A 20,153-nucleotide genomic window follows, 5' to 3' on the forward strand; every position below is an offset into this window, starting at 1 on the left:
TTTTTCTTTTGGCTTCTCTTCCTGCAGTCGTTTAACTTTTGGCTTTTATGTTCTTGTATATAAGTTATCACCTTTCAAAATTTTATTAAAATTACTCCTTTGCAATACTTTTTTTTTTCATCCTTATGCATGTGTATCTTTATTCCCTTGGTTTCATTTTGGTAGAATTTTAGAAGGGATAGAAGATAAATGAATATGTTTACTCTATGGTTTTTATCCAGAAATATACATGCACAAATGTTTTTAAATGTAGACTCCTGGAAGTGGTGTGGTTAGGTCAGTGAATACACTATTAATTTTAGCATGGTTTTCAAATCAAATTCTGAATAAAGGTATTATAACTACTGAATTATTAACAGTTTTTAGTGTCATTTATTTACTGCAAAGTTACATTTTAAGGTGCTGTTGCTGCTTTTGTTGATATATAAAAGTGAATAACCTATAAAATTGAATTTTAGAAATTTGAAGAAAACTGAAGACAGAAAAAGGAAACTAGAGGAGCTTCTTGATTCTGTTGGTCAAAAAGTATCAGAACTTAAAGAGAAGTAAGTAAAGTTTTAAAATGTCTTGTGGATATTTGAAAATATACCACCACTAATTTTTTAATTTTGAAAATCTTAGTTATAATCACTATTTTCACTTATTGTTGTGGTTTATCACCCTAAAATGGGGAAGGGCATAAAATAATATAGAAAGTATCCTTTTAAAGAATTTTTTTGATAAGAACAAAAATATTTTAAGTCTGCATTTGTATGGCTATCACTATGTATATTCCTAAGCATTGGAAAATTGAGCAAGAGGAATTAAATGTAATGAGTTAATGCTGAGACTATTTACATTTGGTATTCCCATTTCTTTATTATTTTGACTTTAAGACTATAGACTCTTTTATTTCAGATGATGCTGTAGGACCACCTTTTCTGTAATCTTCCAGAAAGGCACATGATCACGTTAAAAAACTCTGTCCTTTTAACTTTTTACCTTTTATATTGAAAAAATATTCCTTCATGCAAATATTATGTTCAAATTTAAAGACCATTTATGAATGTTATTAATCTTAAAACCTTTCATGTACCTCTGTGTTCCTGTGATTGCTGTTTAGTATGGGATAGAAAATATTGGTATGGGAATTCTTATAAATGTGGGAGCGTTTTCCTTTAAAAATTATGAAGATTGGAAAACTGGAGAATGTGTGATTAAATATAGTGTATGTTATCACTATACTACCAAAAGTTTGGAAGGATTATTATGAAAACCTTCGGAATTAACTTTGAATTTTAAGTGAAACAGAATGGCATTTTTCATTTTAGAGTCATTTTTAAGGATGAATTAATGCTGATTAACATGTAGCTACTTACTGTGATCCTTAATTAAGATTTAATTGAGTCCACGTTGTAAATGGCAATCTTATTCTCTTGTATATTTATGGAGAATAAGGGAGTTGAAAAACAAGCATGGTCTATCAATTTTTAAATTCTAATTTGACAAAATTAAGGAGACATTTGCTATTTTTAACATAATTTGTACAGAAATATGCAAGTCAATTTAATTCAGCAAATATTTATTTCAAAATTATGTACAAGATGTGGTATGAATTATTGAGGTGAATCAAGTTGTAGTCTCTGTTTCTAGATCTAGAGCATCACTGTCCAAAGGAACTTTATGAGATGATGGACGTGTTCTAAGACCTGCACTATCCACTATGGTGGCCACTAGTGATATGTGGCTACTGAGCTCTTGAAATGTAGGTAATATGACTGAGGAATTGAATTTTAAAATTTATTTAATTGTAACTAATTTAAATTTCAATAACCATATGTGGCTAGTGGCTGCCATATTTGACAACTCACTTTTAAAATTTTATGTCTAGGGGAGGAGGGAATAGGGCATGCAGGCAATAAAATGTACTGTAAAGTACGTGGAACTTAATATAAGACATGCTTGTATGTGAGTTTTAGCTCCTCTGCTGATGATTCCTGAGACCTGTGCAATAATCTTTTTGGGTCTAAGTTTCCATATTTGTAAAATGAGAATTAGAATACTTATTTTGAACTGCTGTTCTGAGAATTAAATGACATGCTATTTTGTGTGTGTGTGTGTGTGTGTGTGTGTTTGAGAAAGATTAGCCCTGAGCTAATGTCTGTGCCCATCTTCCTCTGTCTTATATGTGGGATGACTGCCACAGCATGGCTTGATGAATGGTGTGTACGTCCACACCTGGGATCCACACCAGCAAACCACAGGCCACCAAAGTAGAGTGTGTGAACTTAACCTCTGTGCCAAAGGGCCAGCCCCATGTGTGGGTTTTTTTTTTTTTTTTTTTTTGATGCTTAGCACAATCCTGGGCATTTTGTAGGCATTTACATATTTTTTGAAGGACTAAGTAATCATTTGAAATATTTCTATTATATTTAATAACATAAAATTGTACAAGTATTTTTTAAGGAAAATAAAAAGAAAGTTATAAACTTTGGCAAATGGGCATATAGGGATAAAATATATATGGATATTGAACTGGATATTTGAGGTGAGTTTCCAAATTTTATTTATATTTTTCATAGATAGATGTTTGAAGGAGTTAAGAGTGAGAGGTGAGGTAGGCATAAGGAAGGGGCTGGAAGACAGTCTAGGCAAATGGAACATCCTAAAGAAGGGCATAGCAGATAAAGGACAGGGCATTTTCTGAGAATATAAAATTCTTCGGATGTTGACATATAGTTTTGCTGGACAAACTGAAAAGATTGGCTCTCTTATGACAAGGCCTTGAATGTCCTATGGAGAAGTTTGTATATAACGTAGTAGGGCATCAAGGCCCTGTAAGAATGCTACACTTTAAATATGTGGTGGTATATGTGTCTGTTCTATTAATATTTTGGACGCAAATATTGTCAGTATTATCATTAATTACATTCTCGTATAAAAGTTCACTTTACTACCTAACAATAATTTAATAAACTCCCTCTTAAATCTTTTTACCTTTAACTAAATTTTAATGTTTTCGTAGATTTCAGAGTAGGACTTCAGAAGCTGCCAAACTTGAAGCTGAAGTAAGCAAAGCCCAAGAAACAATTAAAGCTGCAGAAGTCTTAATTAATCAGCTTGATAGAGAACACAAGAGATGGAATGCACAGGTTTGTTTAAGAGCAAGAAGTCTTAAAGAGGCTTCCTTTAAAGCAATGGAAATCTATAATGTAATGTATTTGTTAAAAACAATTAAAAAGAGAAATATCCATTACCTTTAACTGGCTTAAGATAAATGATCTAGATGTTAATGGCCATTATGTGAATTCATCTTTAAGCAAAATATCGTGCTTATAAGAGTGAATTTTAGACAAAGCAACCTGTTCTCTTTTAGTTTTCTGTGTTGCTGAGGGGAAGGGCAGGGGTGAAAATAAGTTGATGGAGAAGTTAGGACTCTTTAGAGATTTTTTTTTTTATTGAGTTAATGATAGGTTACAATCTTGCGAAATTTCAGTTGTACATTAATGTTTGTCAGTCATGTTGTAGGTGCACCACTTCACCCTTTGTGCCCACCCCCCACCCCACCTTTCCCCTGGTACCCACTAAACTGTTCTTAGTCCACATTTTTAAATTCCTCATATGAGTGGAGTCATACACAGATTATCCTTCTCTAGCTGGCTTATTTCACTTAACATAATTCCCTCAAGGTCCATCCATGTTATTGCAAATGGAATGATTTTGTTCTGTTTTGCAGCTGAGTAGTATTCCATTGTATATATGTACCACATCTTCTTTATCCAATCATCTGTTGATAGGCACTTAGGTTGCTTCCAAGTCTTGGCTATTGTAAATAATGCTGCAATGAACATTGGGGTACATAGGACTTTTGGGATTGCTGACTTCAAGCTCTTTGGATAAATACCCAGTAGTGGGATGGCTGGATCATATGGTAGTTCTATTTTTAATTTTTTGAGGAATCTCCATACTGTTTTCCATAGTGGCTGCACCAGTTTGCATTCCCACCAGCAGTGTATGAGGGTTCCTTTTTCTCCACAATCTCTCCAACATTCATTACTATTAGTTTTAGATATTTTGTCATTCTAATGGCTGTAAGGTAATATCTTAGTGTAGTTTTGATTTGCATTTCCCTGATGATCAGCGATGATGAACATCTTTTCATGTGCCTATTGGCCATCCGTAGATGATCTTTGGAGAAATGTCTGCTCATGTCTGCAGCCCATTTTTTGATTGGGTTGTTTGAGTTTTTGTTGTTGAGTCATTAGAGTTCTTTGTATATTATGGATATTAAGCCTTTGTCAGATAAATGACTTGCAAATATTTTTTCCCAGTAGGTGGGTTGTTTTTTTGTTTCAATCCTGTTTTCATTTGCCTTGAAGAAGCTCTTTAGGCTGATGAAGTCCCATTTGTTTATTCTTTCTATTGTTTCCGTTCTCTGAGAAGGCATGGTGTCCGAAAAGATCCTTTTAATACTGATGTCAAAGAGTGTACTGCCTCCATTTTCTTCTAGAAGCCTTAGGGTTTCAGGTCTCAGCTTTAGGTCTTTGATCCATTTTGAGTTTATTTTGGTGAATGGTGAAAAAGAATGGTCAATTTTCATTCTTTTACATGTGGCTTTCCAGTTTTCCCAGCACCATTTGTTGAAAAGACTTTCTTTTCTCCATTGTATACCTTCAGCTCCTTTGTTGAAGATAAGCTGTCCATAGATGTGTGATTTTATGTCTAGGCTCTCAATTCTGTTCCCATTGATCTGATCTGTGCACCTGTTTTTGTACCAGTACCATGCTGTTTTGATTACTGTAGCTTTGTAGTATGTTTTGAAGTCAGGGATTGTGTTGCCTCCTGTTTTGTTCTTTTTGCTCAGGATTGCTTTAGAAATTCGGGGTCTTTTGTTGTCCCATATGAATTTTAGGATTCTTTGTTCTAATTCTGTAAAGAATGTCATTGGGATTCTGATTGGGATAGCATTGAATCTGTAGATTGCTTTAGGTAGAACGGACATTTTAACTATATTTATTCTTCCAATCCATGTACATGGAGTGTCTTTCCATCTCCTTATGTCGTCATCTAATTCTCTCAGAAAGGCCTTGTAATTTTCATTATATAGGTCCTTCACTTCCTTAGTTAAATTTACCCCAAGGTATTTTATTTGTTTTGTTGGGATTGTGAATGGTTTTGTGTTCTTGAGTTGTTTTTTGGTTAGTTTGTTATTAGAATATAGAAATGCTACTGATTTATGCAAATTGATTTTGTACCCTGCAACTTTGCTGTAGTTGTTGATTACTTCTGAGAATTTTCCAATGGATTCTTTGGGGTTTTCCATATATAAGATCATGTCGTCTGCAAACAGCGAGAGTTTCACTTCTTCCCTCCCTATTTGGATTCCTTTTATTTCTTTTTCTTGCCTGATTGCTCTGGCCAGGACCTCCAGTACTATGTTAAATAAGAGTGGTGATAGAGGACATCCTTGTCTCATTCCTGTTTTCAGAGGGATGGTGTTCAGTTTTTGCCCATTGAGTATGATGTTGGCTATGGGTTTGTCATATATGGCCTTTATTATGTTGAGGTAGTTCCCTTCTATCCCCATTTTGTTCAGAGTTTTTATCATAAATGGCTGTTGGATCTTGTCAAATGCCTTCTCTGCATCTATTGAGATGATCATGTGGTTTTTATTCCTCAGTTTGTTGATGTGGTGTATCATGTTGATTGATTTGCGGATGTTGAAGCATCCCTGTGTCCCTGGTGTGAATCCCACCTGATTATGATGTATGATCCTTTTGATGAATTGCTGAATTCTGGTTGCCAAAATTTTGTTTAGAATTTTTGCATCTATGTTCATCAGTGATATTGGCCTGTAGTTCTCTTTTTTCGTATTGTCCTTGACAGGTTTTGGTATCAGCGTGATGTTGGCCTCATAGAATGTGTTAGGAAGTGTTCCATCTTCCCTAATTTTTTGGAATAGCTTGAAACAGATAGGTATTAAATCCTCTCTGAAAGTTTGGTAGAATTCCCCAAGAAAGCCATCTGGTCCTGGGGTTTTATTCTTTGGGATGTTTTTGATTGCTGTTTCAATCTCTTTCCTTGTGATTGGTCTGTTCAAATTGTCTGCCTCTTCTTGAGTGAGCTTTGGGAGATTGTAGGAGTCCAAGAATTTATCCGTTTCCTCTAGGTTATCCATTCTGTTGGCATATATTTTTTGTAGTATTCTCTTATAATCTGTTGCATTTCTGCAGAGTCTGTTGTTATTTCTCCTCTTTCATTTCTGATTTTGTTTGTTTGAGCTTTCTCCCTTTTTTTCTTTGTAAGTCTGGCTAGGGGTTTGTCAATTTTATTTATCTTCTCAAAAAACCAGCTCTTTGTTTCATTGATCCTTTCTACTGCCATTTTGATTTCAATAGTATTTATTTCTGCTCTGATTTTTATTATTTCTCTCCTTCTGCTGACTTTGGGCTTCATTTGTTCTTTTTTCTCTAGTTCACTTAGGTGTAGTTTAAGATTGCTTACTTGGGATTTTTCTTGTTTTTTAAGATGTGCCTGTATTGCGATGAATTTTCCTCTTAATAAAGCTTTTGCTGTATCCCATATGAGTTGGTATGGCATGCTATCATTTTCATTTGTTTCCCGGTAGTTTTTTATTTCTTCTTTAATTTCTTCAATGATCCATTGCTTGTTCAATAGTGTGTTGTTTAGTCTCCACATCTTTGTGCCTTTCTCAGCCTTTTTCTTGTAATTAATTTCTAGCCTTATAGTATTATGATCTGAGAAGATGCTTGTTATTATTTCAATTTTTTTAAATTTGTAGAGGCTTGCCTTGTTTCCCAACATATGGTCTATCCTTGAGAATGTTCCATGTGCACTTGAGAAGAATGTGTATTCAGCTGTTTTAGGGTGAAGTGATCTATGTATGTCTATTAAGTCCAATTGTTTTAGTTTTTCATTTAGCTCCACTATTTCCTTGTTGATTTTCATCTGGATGCTCTGTCAATTGATGTGAGTGGGGTGTTGAGGTCCCCTACTATTATTGTGTTGTTTTTAACATCTTCCTTTAGGTCTGTTAATAATTGCTTTATGAATCTTGGTGCTCCTGTGTTGGGTGCATAGATATTTATAAGCGTTATTTCTTCTTGATGAAGTGTCCCTTTGATAATTATCTGTTGTCCCTCTGTGTCTCTCTTTACCTGTCTTATTTTGAAATCCACTTTGTCTGATAAAAGAATTGCAACACCTGCTTTTTTTTGCTTGCTATTAGCTTGAAGTATTGTCCTCCACCCCTTCACTCTGAGCCTGTGTTTGTCCTTGGGGCTGAGGTGTGTTTCCTGGAGGCAACAAATTGTTGGATCTTGTTCTTTAATCCATTTTGCCACTCTGTGTCTTTTTATTGGAGAATTCAGTCCGTTTACATTGAGAGTGATTATTGATGCATGTGGACTTAATGCTGTCAATCTGTCCCTCATTATCTTGTTTTCCTGCATTTCTTTTCCTGTGTGCTTTAGCCTACCCATTTAATACTGCAATTTCTTATGCTGGGTTTCTTAGATTTTTCCTTATTTATGATTTGTGACTCTGTTCTGTATTTTATTTTAGTGTCTACCCTGAAGTTTGTATTTAGAATCTCGTGTATAATATAGTCTATTCTCTGGTGGTCTCTTACTTACTTGGCCAATACTGATTTAGACCCTTTGCTCTTCCCCTCCTAAATAATTATTTTCATTTCTTATTCCAACTTGCGTTATGAATTTGTAGTTAGAATGATAAGATCGTCCTTGCTTTGGTAGTTTCCTTACCTTTACCCTAATGCTATAGTTGAATATTTGCTATCCTGTTCTGGTTCTATCCATCGGTCTCCCTAGTCTGTGGATTGTGACCCCTTTCTCCCTTTTTTGTTTTTTCAGGTATGAGAGCCTTATTGAGGATTTCTTGTAGTGGAGGGCTTTTAGTTACAAATTCCCTTAACTTTTGTTTGTCTGGAAAAGATTTAATTTCTGCCTCATATCTGAAGGAACTTCTTGCTGGATAGAGTATTCTTGGCTGAAGATTTTTATCTTTTAAAGCTTTGAATATGTCACTCCATTCTCTCCTAGCTTGTAAGGTTTCTGTAGAGAAATCCGCTGAAAGTCTGATATGAGATCCTTTATAGGTTATTCTCTTCTTTTTTTTACTTCCCTGAGTATTCTTTCTTTATCTTTCCTTCTTGCCAATTGTACCACTATGTGCCTTGCAGTAGGTCTTTTTACATTGACAGATCTAGGAGATCTGAAAGCTTCCTCTACACACATTTCTCCATCAATCCCTAGATTTGGGAAGTTCTTTTCAATAATTTCGTTAAGCACACTTTCTGCTCCCTTTTCCTTTTCCACATTCTCGAGAATTCCTTTGATCCTTAAGTTCTTACTCCTCATTGAATCCACTATCTCTTGGAGATTTTCCTCATTTTTTTTAAATTCTTAGTTCTCTTTCTTCCTCTGTCTGGAACCATTCAGCCTGTCTTATCTTCAACTATGTTAATTTGTTCTTCTATGGTGTCTACATGGGCATTCAGGGAATTCATATTCTGTTTTATCTGGTCCATTGTGTTTTTCATCTCTAGTAATTCTGTTTGATTCTTCTTTATAATTTCAATCTCTTTTGTGAAGTAACTCCAGAACTCATTGGCTTGTTTCTCTATCTTTCTCTCTATCTCATTGAGTTTTTTGGTTATAGCTGCTCTGAACTCATTATCACTTAGTTTACCTAATTCCAAGTCCTCAGGACTTAATTCTGTGTTTTTATTGTTTTCCTTCTGGTCTGGGGCTTTTATAAATTGCTGGATGGTGGAGGAGCGGTTTTTTCGCATGGTGGTAGAATTCGGTTGCAGTTACAGCCTGTCGCCACTAGACGGGGGTCGAGAGCCATGTGTTCTGAGCTCTCTGCCTTCGGGCAACATGGTGGCGCCCAGTGCACTTTTCCGTGAGGGAGGGGCTGCTATTCTCGTGCGCCAATCTGGATTCAGATCAGTTCTGTTCTCTGGTCTCCCAAGGCCCTGGGTTTATGGGATCCCCACGCACAGAAGCTTTCCCCCGTCAGCAGGTTTCCACTGAACCAAGGGCAGGAGTCCTGGATGATCCCCCGGTCATGTGGCCCCTACCCCGCTCCTTCTCACACCCGTGCAGCAGGGATCGCTGACTCTAGGGGAGGGAGCGACGTTCTCTCCTACCTGTCCCAGCACCTCCGAGGCCGACAGCAAGGTTTATGTTCTCCGCCTTCTTGGTATTGTAGGTCTCTAATGTGTTGGCATTAGATTTATTCTCTCAAATTCAGTTTTTCCAATCCTTTGTTGTGTTTTGGAGGGGAGAGAATCCTGGGTCAGCTCACCCCGCGATTTTGCTCTGCCCCTTCTCTCCTAGAGATTTTTTTGAACTTACCTTTAGAAGAACAGTAATCATAGGATTTGAAATTGTTGGCCATTTATTTCTTCTTGAAATACTCAGTTATTTTGACTTTGTTAAAGTATTGTCTCTTGGTTTTTTGTTTTATTTCTTTAACCAGTTAGCTTCTCCTGCTCACTAGATTCTCCTCATCTCCTCCTCCAGTAATGTTTGATTGCCTTTAATATTCCCTTCCTCAGCTCCTTTCTCTGAAACTATTCTCAGATTATCTCATCCAGTCTTAAGAATATCACCTATACTATGATGCTAACCAGAACTATATTTCTAGACTGCTGAGTTTTTTTTAAATTCATATTTCCAACTACACTTTAGATTTTTGCATTTAACTCAAACACATGTCTAAATTAACATATTTTTTTCTTATCTCAAATCTCTTATTTCCTCTCTTTCATCAGGCATCTTTCTTCTAGGCATCAAAACTAAAAATGTGGTTGTCTTAGACCTTTACTTGTTTCATTTGCGAATATCCCTCATATTTTTCTTCTATCCTTACTACCAACCCTTTCCTTTTTTCACCTGAATTCTCCGAACTTGTCTGTCTCCTATCTGACCCTTTAATTGGTCCATTCTTCATTTGTCAGCTGAATTATCTTTCTAAAACCCAGTCTCCATTATATTACTCACTGCCTTGTTTAAACACTTTCAATGGCTCATTATTACCACAAGTTAAAACAGAAGCTCCTTTGCATGGCATGGGAAACCTTTGACAATCTTCCTCCCTCCAATCAACTCTAACATCTCTTTTTCATTATTCCTGTGTTGCTGCTCTTTCTGCTCACGCTTATGCTTTAGCCACACTGTGCTTTTATCTAATGTGTCTCTGGGCTTTATCTTTGTTTTGTGCCTTTCTTCGTGCTCTCTGTATCTTAATTGTATTTTACAAAGTGATGCTAATTCACAATATTTAACTGTGATTGGGATAAAAGTTCTGCTTTCATTAGAATCATTAAGAACTATCAATGACAAAAGTGTTCATCTTTACCAGTATTTTGGGACTTCATACATTTTTTTAGTATCAGCAGGGACTGAAGTCTTGTTGATATTTTTACATTTTGACAATTGTGTTCAAGGTGAGTTATTACATTAAACCAATAAAAGATTTTTTTCTGTAGTCAAAATTCTAGTTTATGAATTATGTCATTTTTTTCCATGTTAGAGCATATTCGTACATCACACTCTCTCTCTTTTTTCTAGGTTGCAGAGATAACAGAGGAATTAACTACTCTTCCTAAAAGAGCTCAATTAGCTGCTGCGTTTATTACATATCTTTCTGCTGCTCCTGAGGATCTGAGAAAAACCTGTTTGGAAGAATGGATCAAGTCAGCTTGTCTTGAAAGTTTGTATTTAGTTATTCATGAATTTGAAATTTCAACATACTAAAAGTGCATCTTTTGATTTTTGTCATTTTCCTTTTTTTAAATGAGGAAAATTTTCTCTAAAAGATACCATAGTTACTTTAGATTTGCCAAATTCTAAAAATGTTCTGAGAATTGTCCTGTTATAGTGATTCTTCTATTCCTAAAATCACTCTCTTGAAACTGAGACCAGTGAATTATTTTTGATATCGTATGAATGTAGTTAAACACTTTATTATTTTGACTTTTATAATAATTTCATATCATTAGATGAGATGTTGGCACTCCAGAATACCTTTTGAATTTTGTGGTTTTCACAAATTATCATAGTTGTGAAACATTCGTTTAATAGAAGGAATATAATTTAACTAAGTTCCATTCCTTTGCTTTTTTTTTTTTCCACTTTATTTTTATTAGTTTCTGATGCCAAATGGAGAAGAATGTACTGAATATTAAGGATGGTCATGGGACTTTTGAGTATATTTTAGATAATTTTATTCCCTTCCCTTCAAGTATAATATCATTCTAATGAAGTATTATTGATATCTTTAACTTTTCAGAATTTGATCTGAGGAGATTTCTTTGTACTGAAAGTGAGCAGTTGATTTGGAAAAGTGAAGGCCTACCATCAGATGACCTTTCCATAGAAAATGCTATTGTTATCTTACAGGTGATGAATCAATTTTAATTTTCTCGTTAGAAGTGTTGCTTTTGAAGCTTGTTCCAGGAGGCACTTTCTTCAAATTCTTAGGCTTTCACAGTTATTCTTTTCTTAGTTACATAAAAGTGAAAATATTTTGCTAATGAAAATCCAGTTATGATTCAGTTGGTGAATCTATAAGTTTCAGTATAGTTCATATAATTTATATAAAAGTATAAACTAAAGTGGCATTGTTTTGATGGCAAAATATTCTAAATTGAACTCGCTACTAGTAACAGAAATATTTTAAGGATACTTGACGTATTTGGTTGTATAATTCCTCCATCTAGAGTATATGATTTTATTTTTTGTTCTATTTTGTTTTGCAAAGCAAATTCATACAAAGTGAAGATGATATAAGTGAGAGATGGGTTATCAGTTAGAGGTGATCATAAGCATATTTTGGAAAATTGTTCTTTCATGTGTTGTATGTTCCCCAAAGGTCATTGGTTAAACTTGAAACTATTATAACCTTATTAGTAGTGAGTCTGAAAACAAAATTCCAAATCGTGTATACAAGGAAGTCATTTCTTTAAATGAAGTTTGATTTTTATTATTAACTTGGTTTAGCTTTCTGTTATGCAACTTAGAAGATAATTTTTTCCCCCTTGATAATGTGATTTTTTTTCTCTTCTTTCTATCTCAGTAGCTTGTACCCCATAACACCAGCTTTCCCCTTCCTCCCTGCAACCCCTCTCTGTGCCCACATACCAGCTACCTTATCCTGTCACTCCATAGTTGCAAGGAAAGCATGAACATTAAATGCTCCCCGTGAGGTAACATAGGCCATAGTTTTATAAGATTTGTATTGTGGGCCCTGTTCATTCCTGGATAGTTTAGTTTGATTAGACCTATTAATCAGCTGATATACTTTGGCTCATTACATTGGTTTCTTACCATCAGAGAAGTTGCTGACCAAAATTAAACAGTTTTGTCTTCTTTTAGCTTGATTTGGTTTGTTCTTTATTTTTTAAACATTTCTAATCATTATTTTTCACACTAGAATTACAAATCTGGATCTCTAAATATGTATGTAAATAAATTCATTACATTATAGCAAACTATGTGCTTTTTACCATATTTATTTCTTCCCCAAGGTTTTGTAGTCACCTCTTCCTTTTTCAGTAATCCAAGAAAGCAATCATTTGCAGATTTAAAAGACACTCAGTTTAAGTATTCTTTTTTTATTCCATAACAAATCACAGGCCTGGGCCTTTAGAAAAAACATATTTATCACATAATTTTTATTTTTTACTGATGATAGTAATTGAAAATATTTACTTTTGTATTCTGAATTGCTTTTCATGATGAATATACACAAAATTGCTTATGAAAGTAATTTTTAAAATAACCTTAGATTTACTTTGCATTTAATATTGCCAAGTTTCTTGTAGATACTTACAAGCATTTATATGATGAAACAAAAACCATTTGGAAAAATTTGTTAGGTTAATTAGTTATTTTGTTGAAATGAATTTCCCATTACGGTCAACACTCCATCTCATTTCTGAAGTATACTTGATTTAGAATCAGCTGTTGTAGGTAAGGATGTGATTGGGTAGCACGTGTCTGTGACATCTCATTAACATCACCATGTGATGTGTGTGAAATTAGAACTCTAAATATATACAAATTGGGTTTCTGGGAAGTCTTCCCTCAGCGAAACTGGCCAGGCATGATGAATAAAATGTATTTTTGATCCAGAGCTGTATCACATCTCCTCCTTAACTCTACTAGAGCTTTTCTGAGATTCTCCCTCTCAGCCGAGGCCTTCCCACATTTAAGGCCTCTAGTCACTCAGTCAGTTATTGGTACTAAGAAAAGCCTTTTATGTTCAAAACTATTCCTTTGCTTTTCTTACAAAGATACTTGAAATTCTCACATTTGTTTTAAGCTTTCTAGTGAAGTGCATGTATTGTCTAGGAGAGGAAATAGTGAATTATCTACCATTGGCCTTGTAACAAGGATTAGTTTTATTACATCAGCAAAAAGCTCATATGACCTATGTCCTTGAGGGGCAGGGGAGGAACTTGGCCATGGAAATTATATGTCCTAGATTACTTGGGAAGTGATTTACGCCTGTTGTCCTGATGTAGTTATTAATAGTTTTCCTTTTACTCTCAAACATTTCCTGGTTTGGGTGATAAATTCTATGATCTTTTTAATATTGTGGGACTCAGTGGATAATGAAGATTATAAGGCTACTAGAAACTATGGAGAAGGTGTGAGTGAGAAGCATCCAAAAAAGAGATGGAAAAGATAATTAATTTAAATTTCACAGGATTATAAATTTTCTTGGTTTAAGTTTCACAATATTATAAATTTTTCTTGTGAAATTATGTATTGAATATTTGGTTTTATTGTTTATAGACAGTTCAGTATAAAATTAGTTTTCTTTAAACTATTCAGAATTTGAGATTATTTTTCCTTCCTGCCATTCAGTGCATGCTGAGGAAATGCAAACCAATATGATATAGTCTGAAGAAATTGTAAAGATAAGTCACGTAGGGGAAAGTTATTTTTCAAGTAAACTCCAAATAATTATAATCAACACTTATGCAGTACTTACTATGTTGTGCATATATTACTATTTAATAATTAATACAGGTAAAGCTCTTAAACACTTAACTCATTAAATCAAGCCTGTCTAGTAGGTACATGTATTATCCCTTTTATAGATGAGGAAATTGAAGCACAGAAGGGTTAAGTTCCTCGTCCAAGGTCACATAGCTGTCAAATGATAGAGCCAAGATGCAAACACTCCCATCTAGCCAGTCTATGCTATAAAACTGCCTCTCTTACATGTAGGTACGTGTGTTTCTGTGTATGTTTAAGCTTATTTATTTTGTTTTATTCCTGTTAATATAATTTGCCTTAGCCAAACAAGAGATGGGGTTTAGTTTTATTTATAAAACATACTTCTACTCTTATTCTACTTATAGGTATTAAAAATAAAACTAAAATTATAGAGTGTCCTAGATGTTTTAAAAATAATCTCTTTCAAAAATATCCTCTGCCCAATCTTTTTTTTTTCCCCAAGGAGAGAATTAAAATAGATACGCTGTGGGGCCAGTCCAGTGGCATAGTGGTTAAATTTGTGCACTCCGCTTCGGTGGCCTGGGGTTCGCAGGTTCAGATCCAGGGAGTGGACCTACACACTGTTCCTCAAGCCATGCTGTGACAGCATTCTACATATAAAGTAGAGGAAGATTGGCACAGATGTTAGCTCAGGGATAATCTTCTCAAGCAAAAAGAGGAAGATTGGCAACAGATGTTAGCTCATGACCAGTCTTCCTCACCAAGAAAACCCACAAAAAAACACAAAATAGATGTTGTGTATCTCTCTCTCTAGCCTTTGACCTCTGTTCTGAGCTCCTGACTCATAGTTCTAACTCCCTGCTATATATAATTATCTAGAGCTTGAGCTTCCTAGGCAGCTCAAACTCTGTCCTTCAGTTAATCATTCTTTTTTTTTTTTTTAATTCAAGAACCTTTCTGTGGCCAAGTACAGTATATTTAAGCAAAAAAAGCAACTTGTGCTTTTAAATAACTGAGATGTTCAACAGAGTGAGACTAGCTTCAGGATTCAAACAATGTTACCAGGATATCACTCTCTCTCCATTTTAAGAGATGGATTCATTCTCAGATAGGTTCTCTCCACTCTGCATTAAGAATGGCCATTGGTGATTCCAGGCTTACTATTATCAGAGTTTATGTTCCCAGACTAAGATGTGTCTTACCTACTCCTCCCCCCAGCAGTTATGTCAGTCCCCCGAAAGGATTCTAATTGGTTAGCTTGAATCACCTGTTTGTCCCCAAAAGGATTCTGGTTGGTTAGCTTCAGTCAGCTGCTCATCTCTCGGTTTCAGTGCTAGATGATTGATAATCCCATCAGCAGTATATTGAGTGGGGCATGCAGGGTAGGCAAATGTGGCTGTCCACTCTAATAATCTTTTCTCTTCCTCCCCAACTCCCTATAACCTGCTTCTCTTTTATTTCCTACCAGTGGAGATGTCATAATCTTGGCCCAGTAATGCAAGTTGCAAATCTGCAAGGCGTTCTCACTATGTCTCTTTAATTTTACATTCAGTTTGTTATTCAACGTCTTGTCAAATCTATTTCTCAAATATGTCCTGAATTTATCCTGTTCTAACCAGGTCCACTGCCAGTGACTTCCTTTTGACCTTCATTATTTTGTTCCTGAATAAATAGCTTACTGTACCAGTTCATCCTTTGCCCCCATATCACTTTCTTCAGTGCTGTTAGAGTGATCTTTCTAAAATGTTAATCTGATCATGACAATCCCTGGATTAATATATTTCAGTGACTTCCCATTGCCTGAAGTATAAAAATTTCATTAACTATACATGGCATAAAAATCTCCTCATGATCAGAAAGACTTCTATTACTCCTGCCATTTTATATGCATCATCTTTGGCTACACTTTTTTTACTCCAACTATGCCACACTACTGTTAGTTTTCCAAATGCTCCAGACTTTCTATTCCTCTCTCTATCATGCTGTCATCTTTGCCTGAGATGCTTGTTCACTTCTCTGTCAGGCTAAGTCTAATTTCTCTTTCTTGCCTTAGTCTGACTTGAATTGCTTCCTGGCAGCTTCCCCTAACATCCACCTGTGATCCAACTGTAGAGCCTTGTGCACTCTTTGACTATAGAATTTTCATTTTTTGCTTCTTTATAGTATATAACGTCATTGAGGGTAAGGGAATATATCTTACTAATTTCTGTATCCCTCACGATGTCTTACTATAGTAATTATTCACCATATAGTAGATGAGTGAATATGTGAATGAATGAAAGCTCAACATTTTGGGTTCTATTGTATTTTGTTAAATGTAGAATTTAACTACATTTAATCGTGGAACACAGACCTAGCATATACCTTAGAGATTTTGTCTGAATCTCTGGAGAAGTATGAATAAGATGAATACAAGCTTATAAGTACTCTTTGAAAATTTTAAGCGTATTTTCTCTGCTAAAAACACGATTTTTTAAAAGATTATTTTCTCTTTTTTTCACTGCATCAGATCATTGGTTTGAAATCATGGGTAAGAACTTTTTTAAAATTTAAAGTAATTATTTTCCTGGTTAGGCAAAATCTAGTACATTTGTGAAATGTTTGCTCTTGAATGTTAGATCTAAAACCTAGGTGCAATAGTTAGTTATACTTAACCACCTCATTTTGCTAGGAATAGCACATTTATATGATGGAGCAGTAAGGGAAACCTCCAGAAATAGATGCTGGAGGAAGATCGTACAGTAGTGTGGCACTAGGGGAGCAGTGGGAGGGAAGTAGTCCATTCTGGGTGCAAGCCAAAAGGGGTACGTTGTCTGGAGAGAATTTTAAAACAGTACTAAAGCTGTTTTAAAGTCAGTTAGCTTTTTATTATCACCATGTGCTGGCAATTTTAAACAACGTTGCTGATAAAATGCTATTGGTGCCTGGGGCAGATGGTCCCCACCGTCATCCTCCTTCTTGGTATGTCACTGAAATAACGTCTATGTTCTTATTAGATATACCTCATTTCTAAGTCTCCATTTCACTTTGACTTTCATGAGTTGTCTTATCTCTATAGGATACAACTGCATTATAGTTTTCAAATGAATGTGAAAGTTTAAGAAAAATTAGGTCAGTCATTGTTATTTAAATCTGATTTACTAGATAACAATGATCATTAGATGACTTTTAAATTTATCATGTTATTTATTTATATATTTATGTATATTTAAGTTTATCATTTTTACATATAAGTATGTGTGTATATATATATATATATATATATATATGATTGGCTTCCTTTTCTCTGCTAAGTGGCATTATGTGTTGAAAGAATTTTCACTGGTTTCTAACTTTCTGATTGTTATAGTTTAATTAGTGCGGGATATTCTGTAATGAATTTAGTTCCTGGTTCATTAGGTAGTAAACTGTTAACATGTAATTTTCTCTTCTAGGACATTACTTTTGTAATATTAACTATGTACTGCTTTATAAGAACTAATGTCTTAAATATAAAGAATTATATTGATAGTTATTTCAGCAATACTTCTATGATTAGTTCATACTTCTCCTCTAAGATCTGTACAGTTTCTTCAACCAGAGAATATATATATAATTAGTAAATAACTTGATTGTGTCTTTTAAGAGCTAAAGAGAGAGGTGAAAATGGCATAAGATTGGGACTAGGGCTCTTCCTTACTATATTGTTAATATGCAATTTCTATATTACTGTGTAGTAAATAGGACTATACTCACTTTACTGTGGTTAAGTAATTACTTAATATTAATTCCTGATCACTGTAAAATTTATTAATGTGGGCTCTGGTACCTTTATTTCCTTCTTATGGTTGTATATTCTCCAAAGCCTGGGAGAAAAACTCACTCAGTAATTGTTTCATAATTTTTAGGAAATTATTTCCATTTTTCCATTTAATCAAAGTTTATAACCTTTGTTTTATTTTTGAACTAGAGTCGAGTATGCCCATTTCTTATAGACCCTTCTTCCCAAGCTACAGAATGGTTAAAGACACATTTGAAAGACTCGCGTTTGGAAGTTGTTAACCAGCAGGTGTGTATTATAATTTAGATCCCATCAAGTAATGGCACCTTATGGTGAAAAAAGCTCTGCGTCTGTAATCAGAAAAAATAGATTCAAACCTGAGTCCTGTAACTTACCTGGTGTGGGACCTGGCAAAAGAAATGAAACTCTCTCAGCTTCAGTTTTCTAATTTGTAAAAAAGGGATACAAATATTTGTTTGATTCTTTCTATGTGCTAGGCATTGATCTAAGCTCTGGGAACTGAATAGTGAGTAAAGTAGTCACAGTTTCTCCCTAGTAGGCTAGAGAGACAATTAAATAAGTATTTATGCTAAACTATGATTAAAGACACAAGTATAGGATCCTATAGAAGTAAGAGTTACTAACCTAGCTTGGAGAAAGTCTCCTGGACTTTCCGCATACTTGTAGTTTCTCTCAGTGCCTCTTATAATTTCCTATTCCTTTAACTCACCAATGAGCATCATTGATGAGTTCCAAGATTTGATATATTGGTCAGTGAAATGTAATCATAGTCTTTGGGTAGTAACTCCTCACTATCATATTTATCTTGAAAATTATTTTGGGTCATATTTTTTTTTTTAGGCCTAGTATATGATAACTCATTGCATATAGAATTTGAAACTTTGTTTCCACATCAATTTGAAATTATAGTAAAAGATTGAAAAAGGCTTTTTTATTGTTAATGTGAAACTCCTTATTTTTCTTATATGTCTATTTAAATTATTTATGAAATTTATTTGATAATTTATCCAACTAAAGTGATTCATCACAAAGTACTTATAACTAGAAAAGCAATCATGAATAATTTGAATTAACATACAAATTAAATTTTAAAATATTCATATTATTCCTATTAATATCTTCATTCATTATCTATAAGGACCTTTGCAAATATTAAAGTAATAAGGAAATTAATATGTATTCTTTTTTATCCCTTAGGATAGTAACTTTATCACAGCTCTTGAGTTGGCAGTACGTTTTGGGAAAACCCTTATTATACAAGAGATGGATGGTGTAGAACCTGTTCTTTATCCAATATTGAGACGAGATCTGGTTGCTCAAGGTAAATATTTGATAATTTCCAGAAAATAAGTACTTTTGAAATTTCCGAAGTAATTAACTTCATAACTAACTTTGACATTTTTTGTCTTGCCACTCAATCTAATGAAATAGAAACTTTTGGGTGGATGATGGTAATGTCATCAGAGTCTATTAGTAATAGCAAGTAAACAAATTCTTAAAGTGCCTTTACAGAAGAGGCACTGTGTCTGCAGTCTCCAAGACTTCTTCTAGGTACAGTGTTTTACTGGGAAGACTCAGCATAGTTGCACTCATGCCTAAGATTGATTGCAGGGAAAGGATACAAAGCAAAGTCAGCAAGGAGACAAGTCACATAGATGAAGTCAGGAGTCAAGAAACCAGGTGCAAGCTTCCGAGTCGTCTTCCACTATAGTCACACAGGATGTATTTAACTCCCCCAGGACTGAGCCGTGACAACATATATGAAATGTTCTCTACCAAGGAAGCTTATTAGAGATTCAGTGCCCAGAGTTTTTACTGGGGGCTGATTATGTAAGACATTCTGCTTAGCACATAGCAAAATTCCAGACTCTCCAAAGGAAAACAGGCATTCAGCATAAACCACATTGTTTGTACAAACAATTTGAGCACAGCAAACCACTTTTATGTGTCCTGAGAATGGTGAGAACCTTTCCAAAATCCAAGTTCCCAGATGCCAGTTATAGGCCTACCTTGCAAGCAGGGCTTTCTAAGTCTTGGGACTGCCATGTTACCTCTTTTCTGCAAAGTCTAACCCAGACTTTGACCATTAGAAAGTAATGCTTTAAACTCTAAAAACTTGTCATGAAGTGTATATGCATACATACATCAACACATACTTATTCACCCGTGTATACACATACTTACACCACACACATTGTTACCACTAGAAGGTTTAAATAGAAAATTCAAGTTATTGGGGCAAAGCAGAGAAATGGCAAAGCATGCACTATTTGTTGATCACCTGTTATCCCGTAAATCAATATGTTTGGCCTGGCAGTGGTTAATATGTTGTGAAAAGAACTCTAGTAGTGGGACTTTTGCCTTTGTCACCTGGA

At 34.7% G+C, this 20,153-nt stretch overlaps 1 protein-coding gene across 5 annotated transcripts in view; it reads left to right on the forward strand.

The window, feature by feature from the left end:
• DYNC2H1 (dynein cytoplasmic 2 heavy chain 1) overlaps window positions 1-20,153 on the forward strand; it is a 292,362-nt gene that overhangs the window by 103,144 nt on the left and 169,065 nt on the right. For 4 of the 5 annotated variants that reach the window (XR_011440431.1, XM_023644714.2, XM_023644716.2 and 1 more), the window contains 7 exons: window positions 459-545; window positions 3,005-3,131; window positions 10,599-10,740; window positions 11,320-11,429; window positions 16,507-16,527; window positions 17,947-18,045; window positions 18,976-19,099. Coding sequence is in view for 4 of the 5 variants with exons in the window: in XM_023644714.2 (XP_023500482.2) it covers window positions 459-545; window positions 3,005-3,131; window positions 10,599-10,740; window positions 11,320-11,429; window positions 16,507-16,527; window positions 17,947-18,045; window positions 18,976-19,099 (710 nt within the window). In the remaining variant the exon portion in view is untranslated. The remainder of the gene's footprint in view (window positions 1-458; window positions 546-3,004; window positions 3,132-10,598; window positions 10,741-11,319; window positions 11,430-16,506; window positions 16,528-17,946; window positions 18,046-18,975; window positions 19,100-20,153) is intronic. The other variant, XM_023644715.2, reaches the window with a different exon arrangement.

Source organism: Equus caballus, chromosome 7 (assembly GCF_041296265.1).
Source record: "Equus caballus isolate H_3958 breed thoroughbred chromosome 7, TB-T2T, whole genome shotgun sequence".
Lineage (NCBI taxonomy): Eukaryota > Metazoa > Chordata > Mammalia > Perissodactyla > Equidae > Equus > Equus caballus.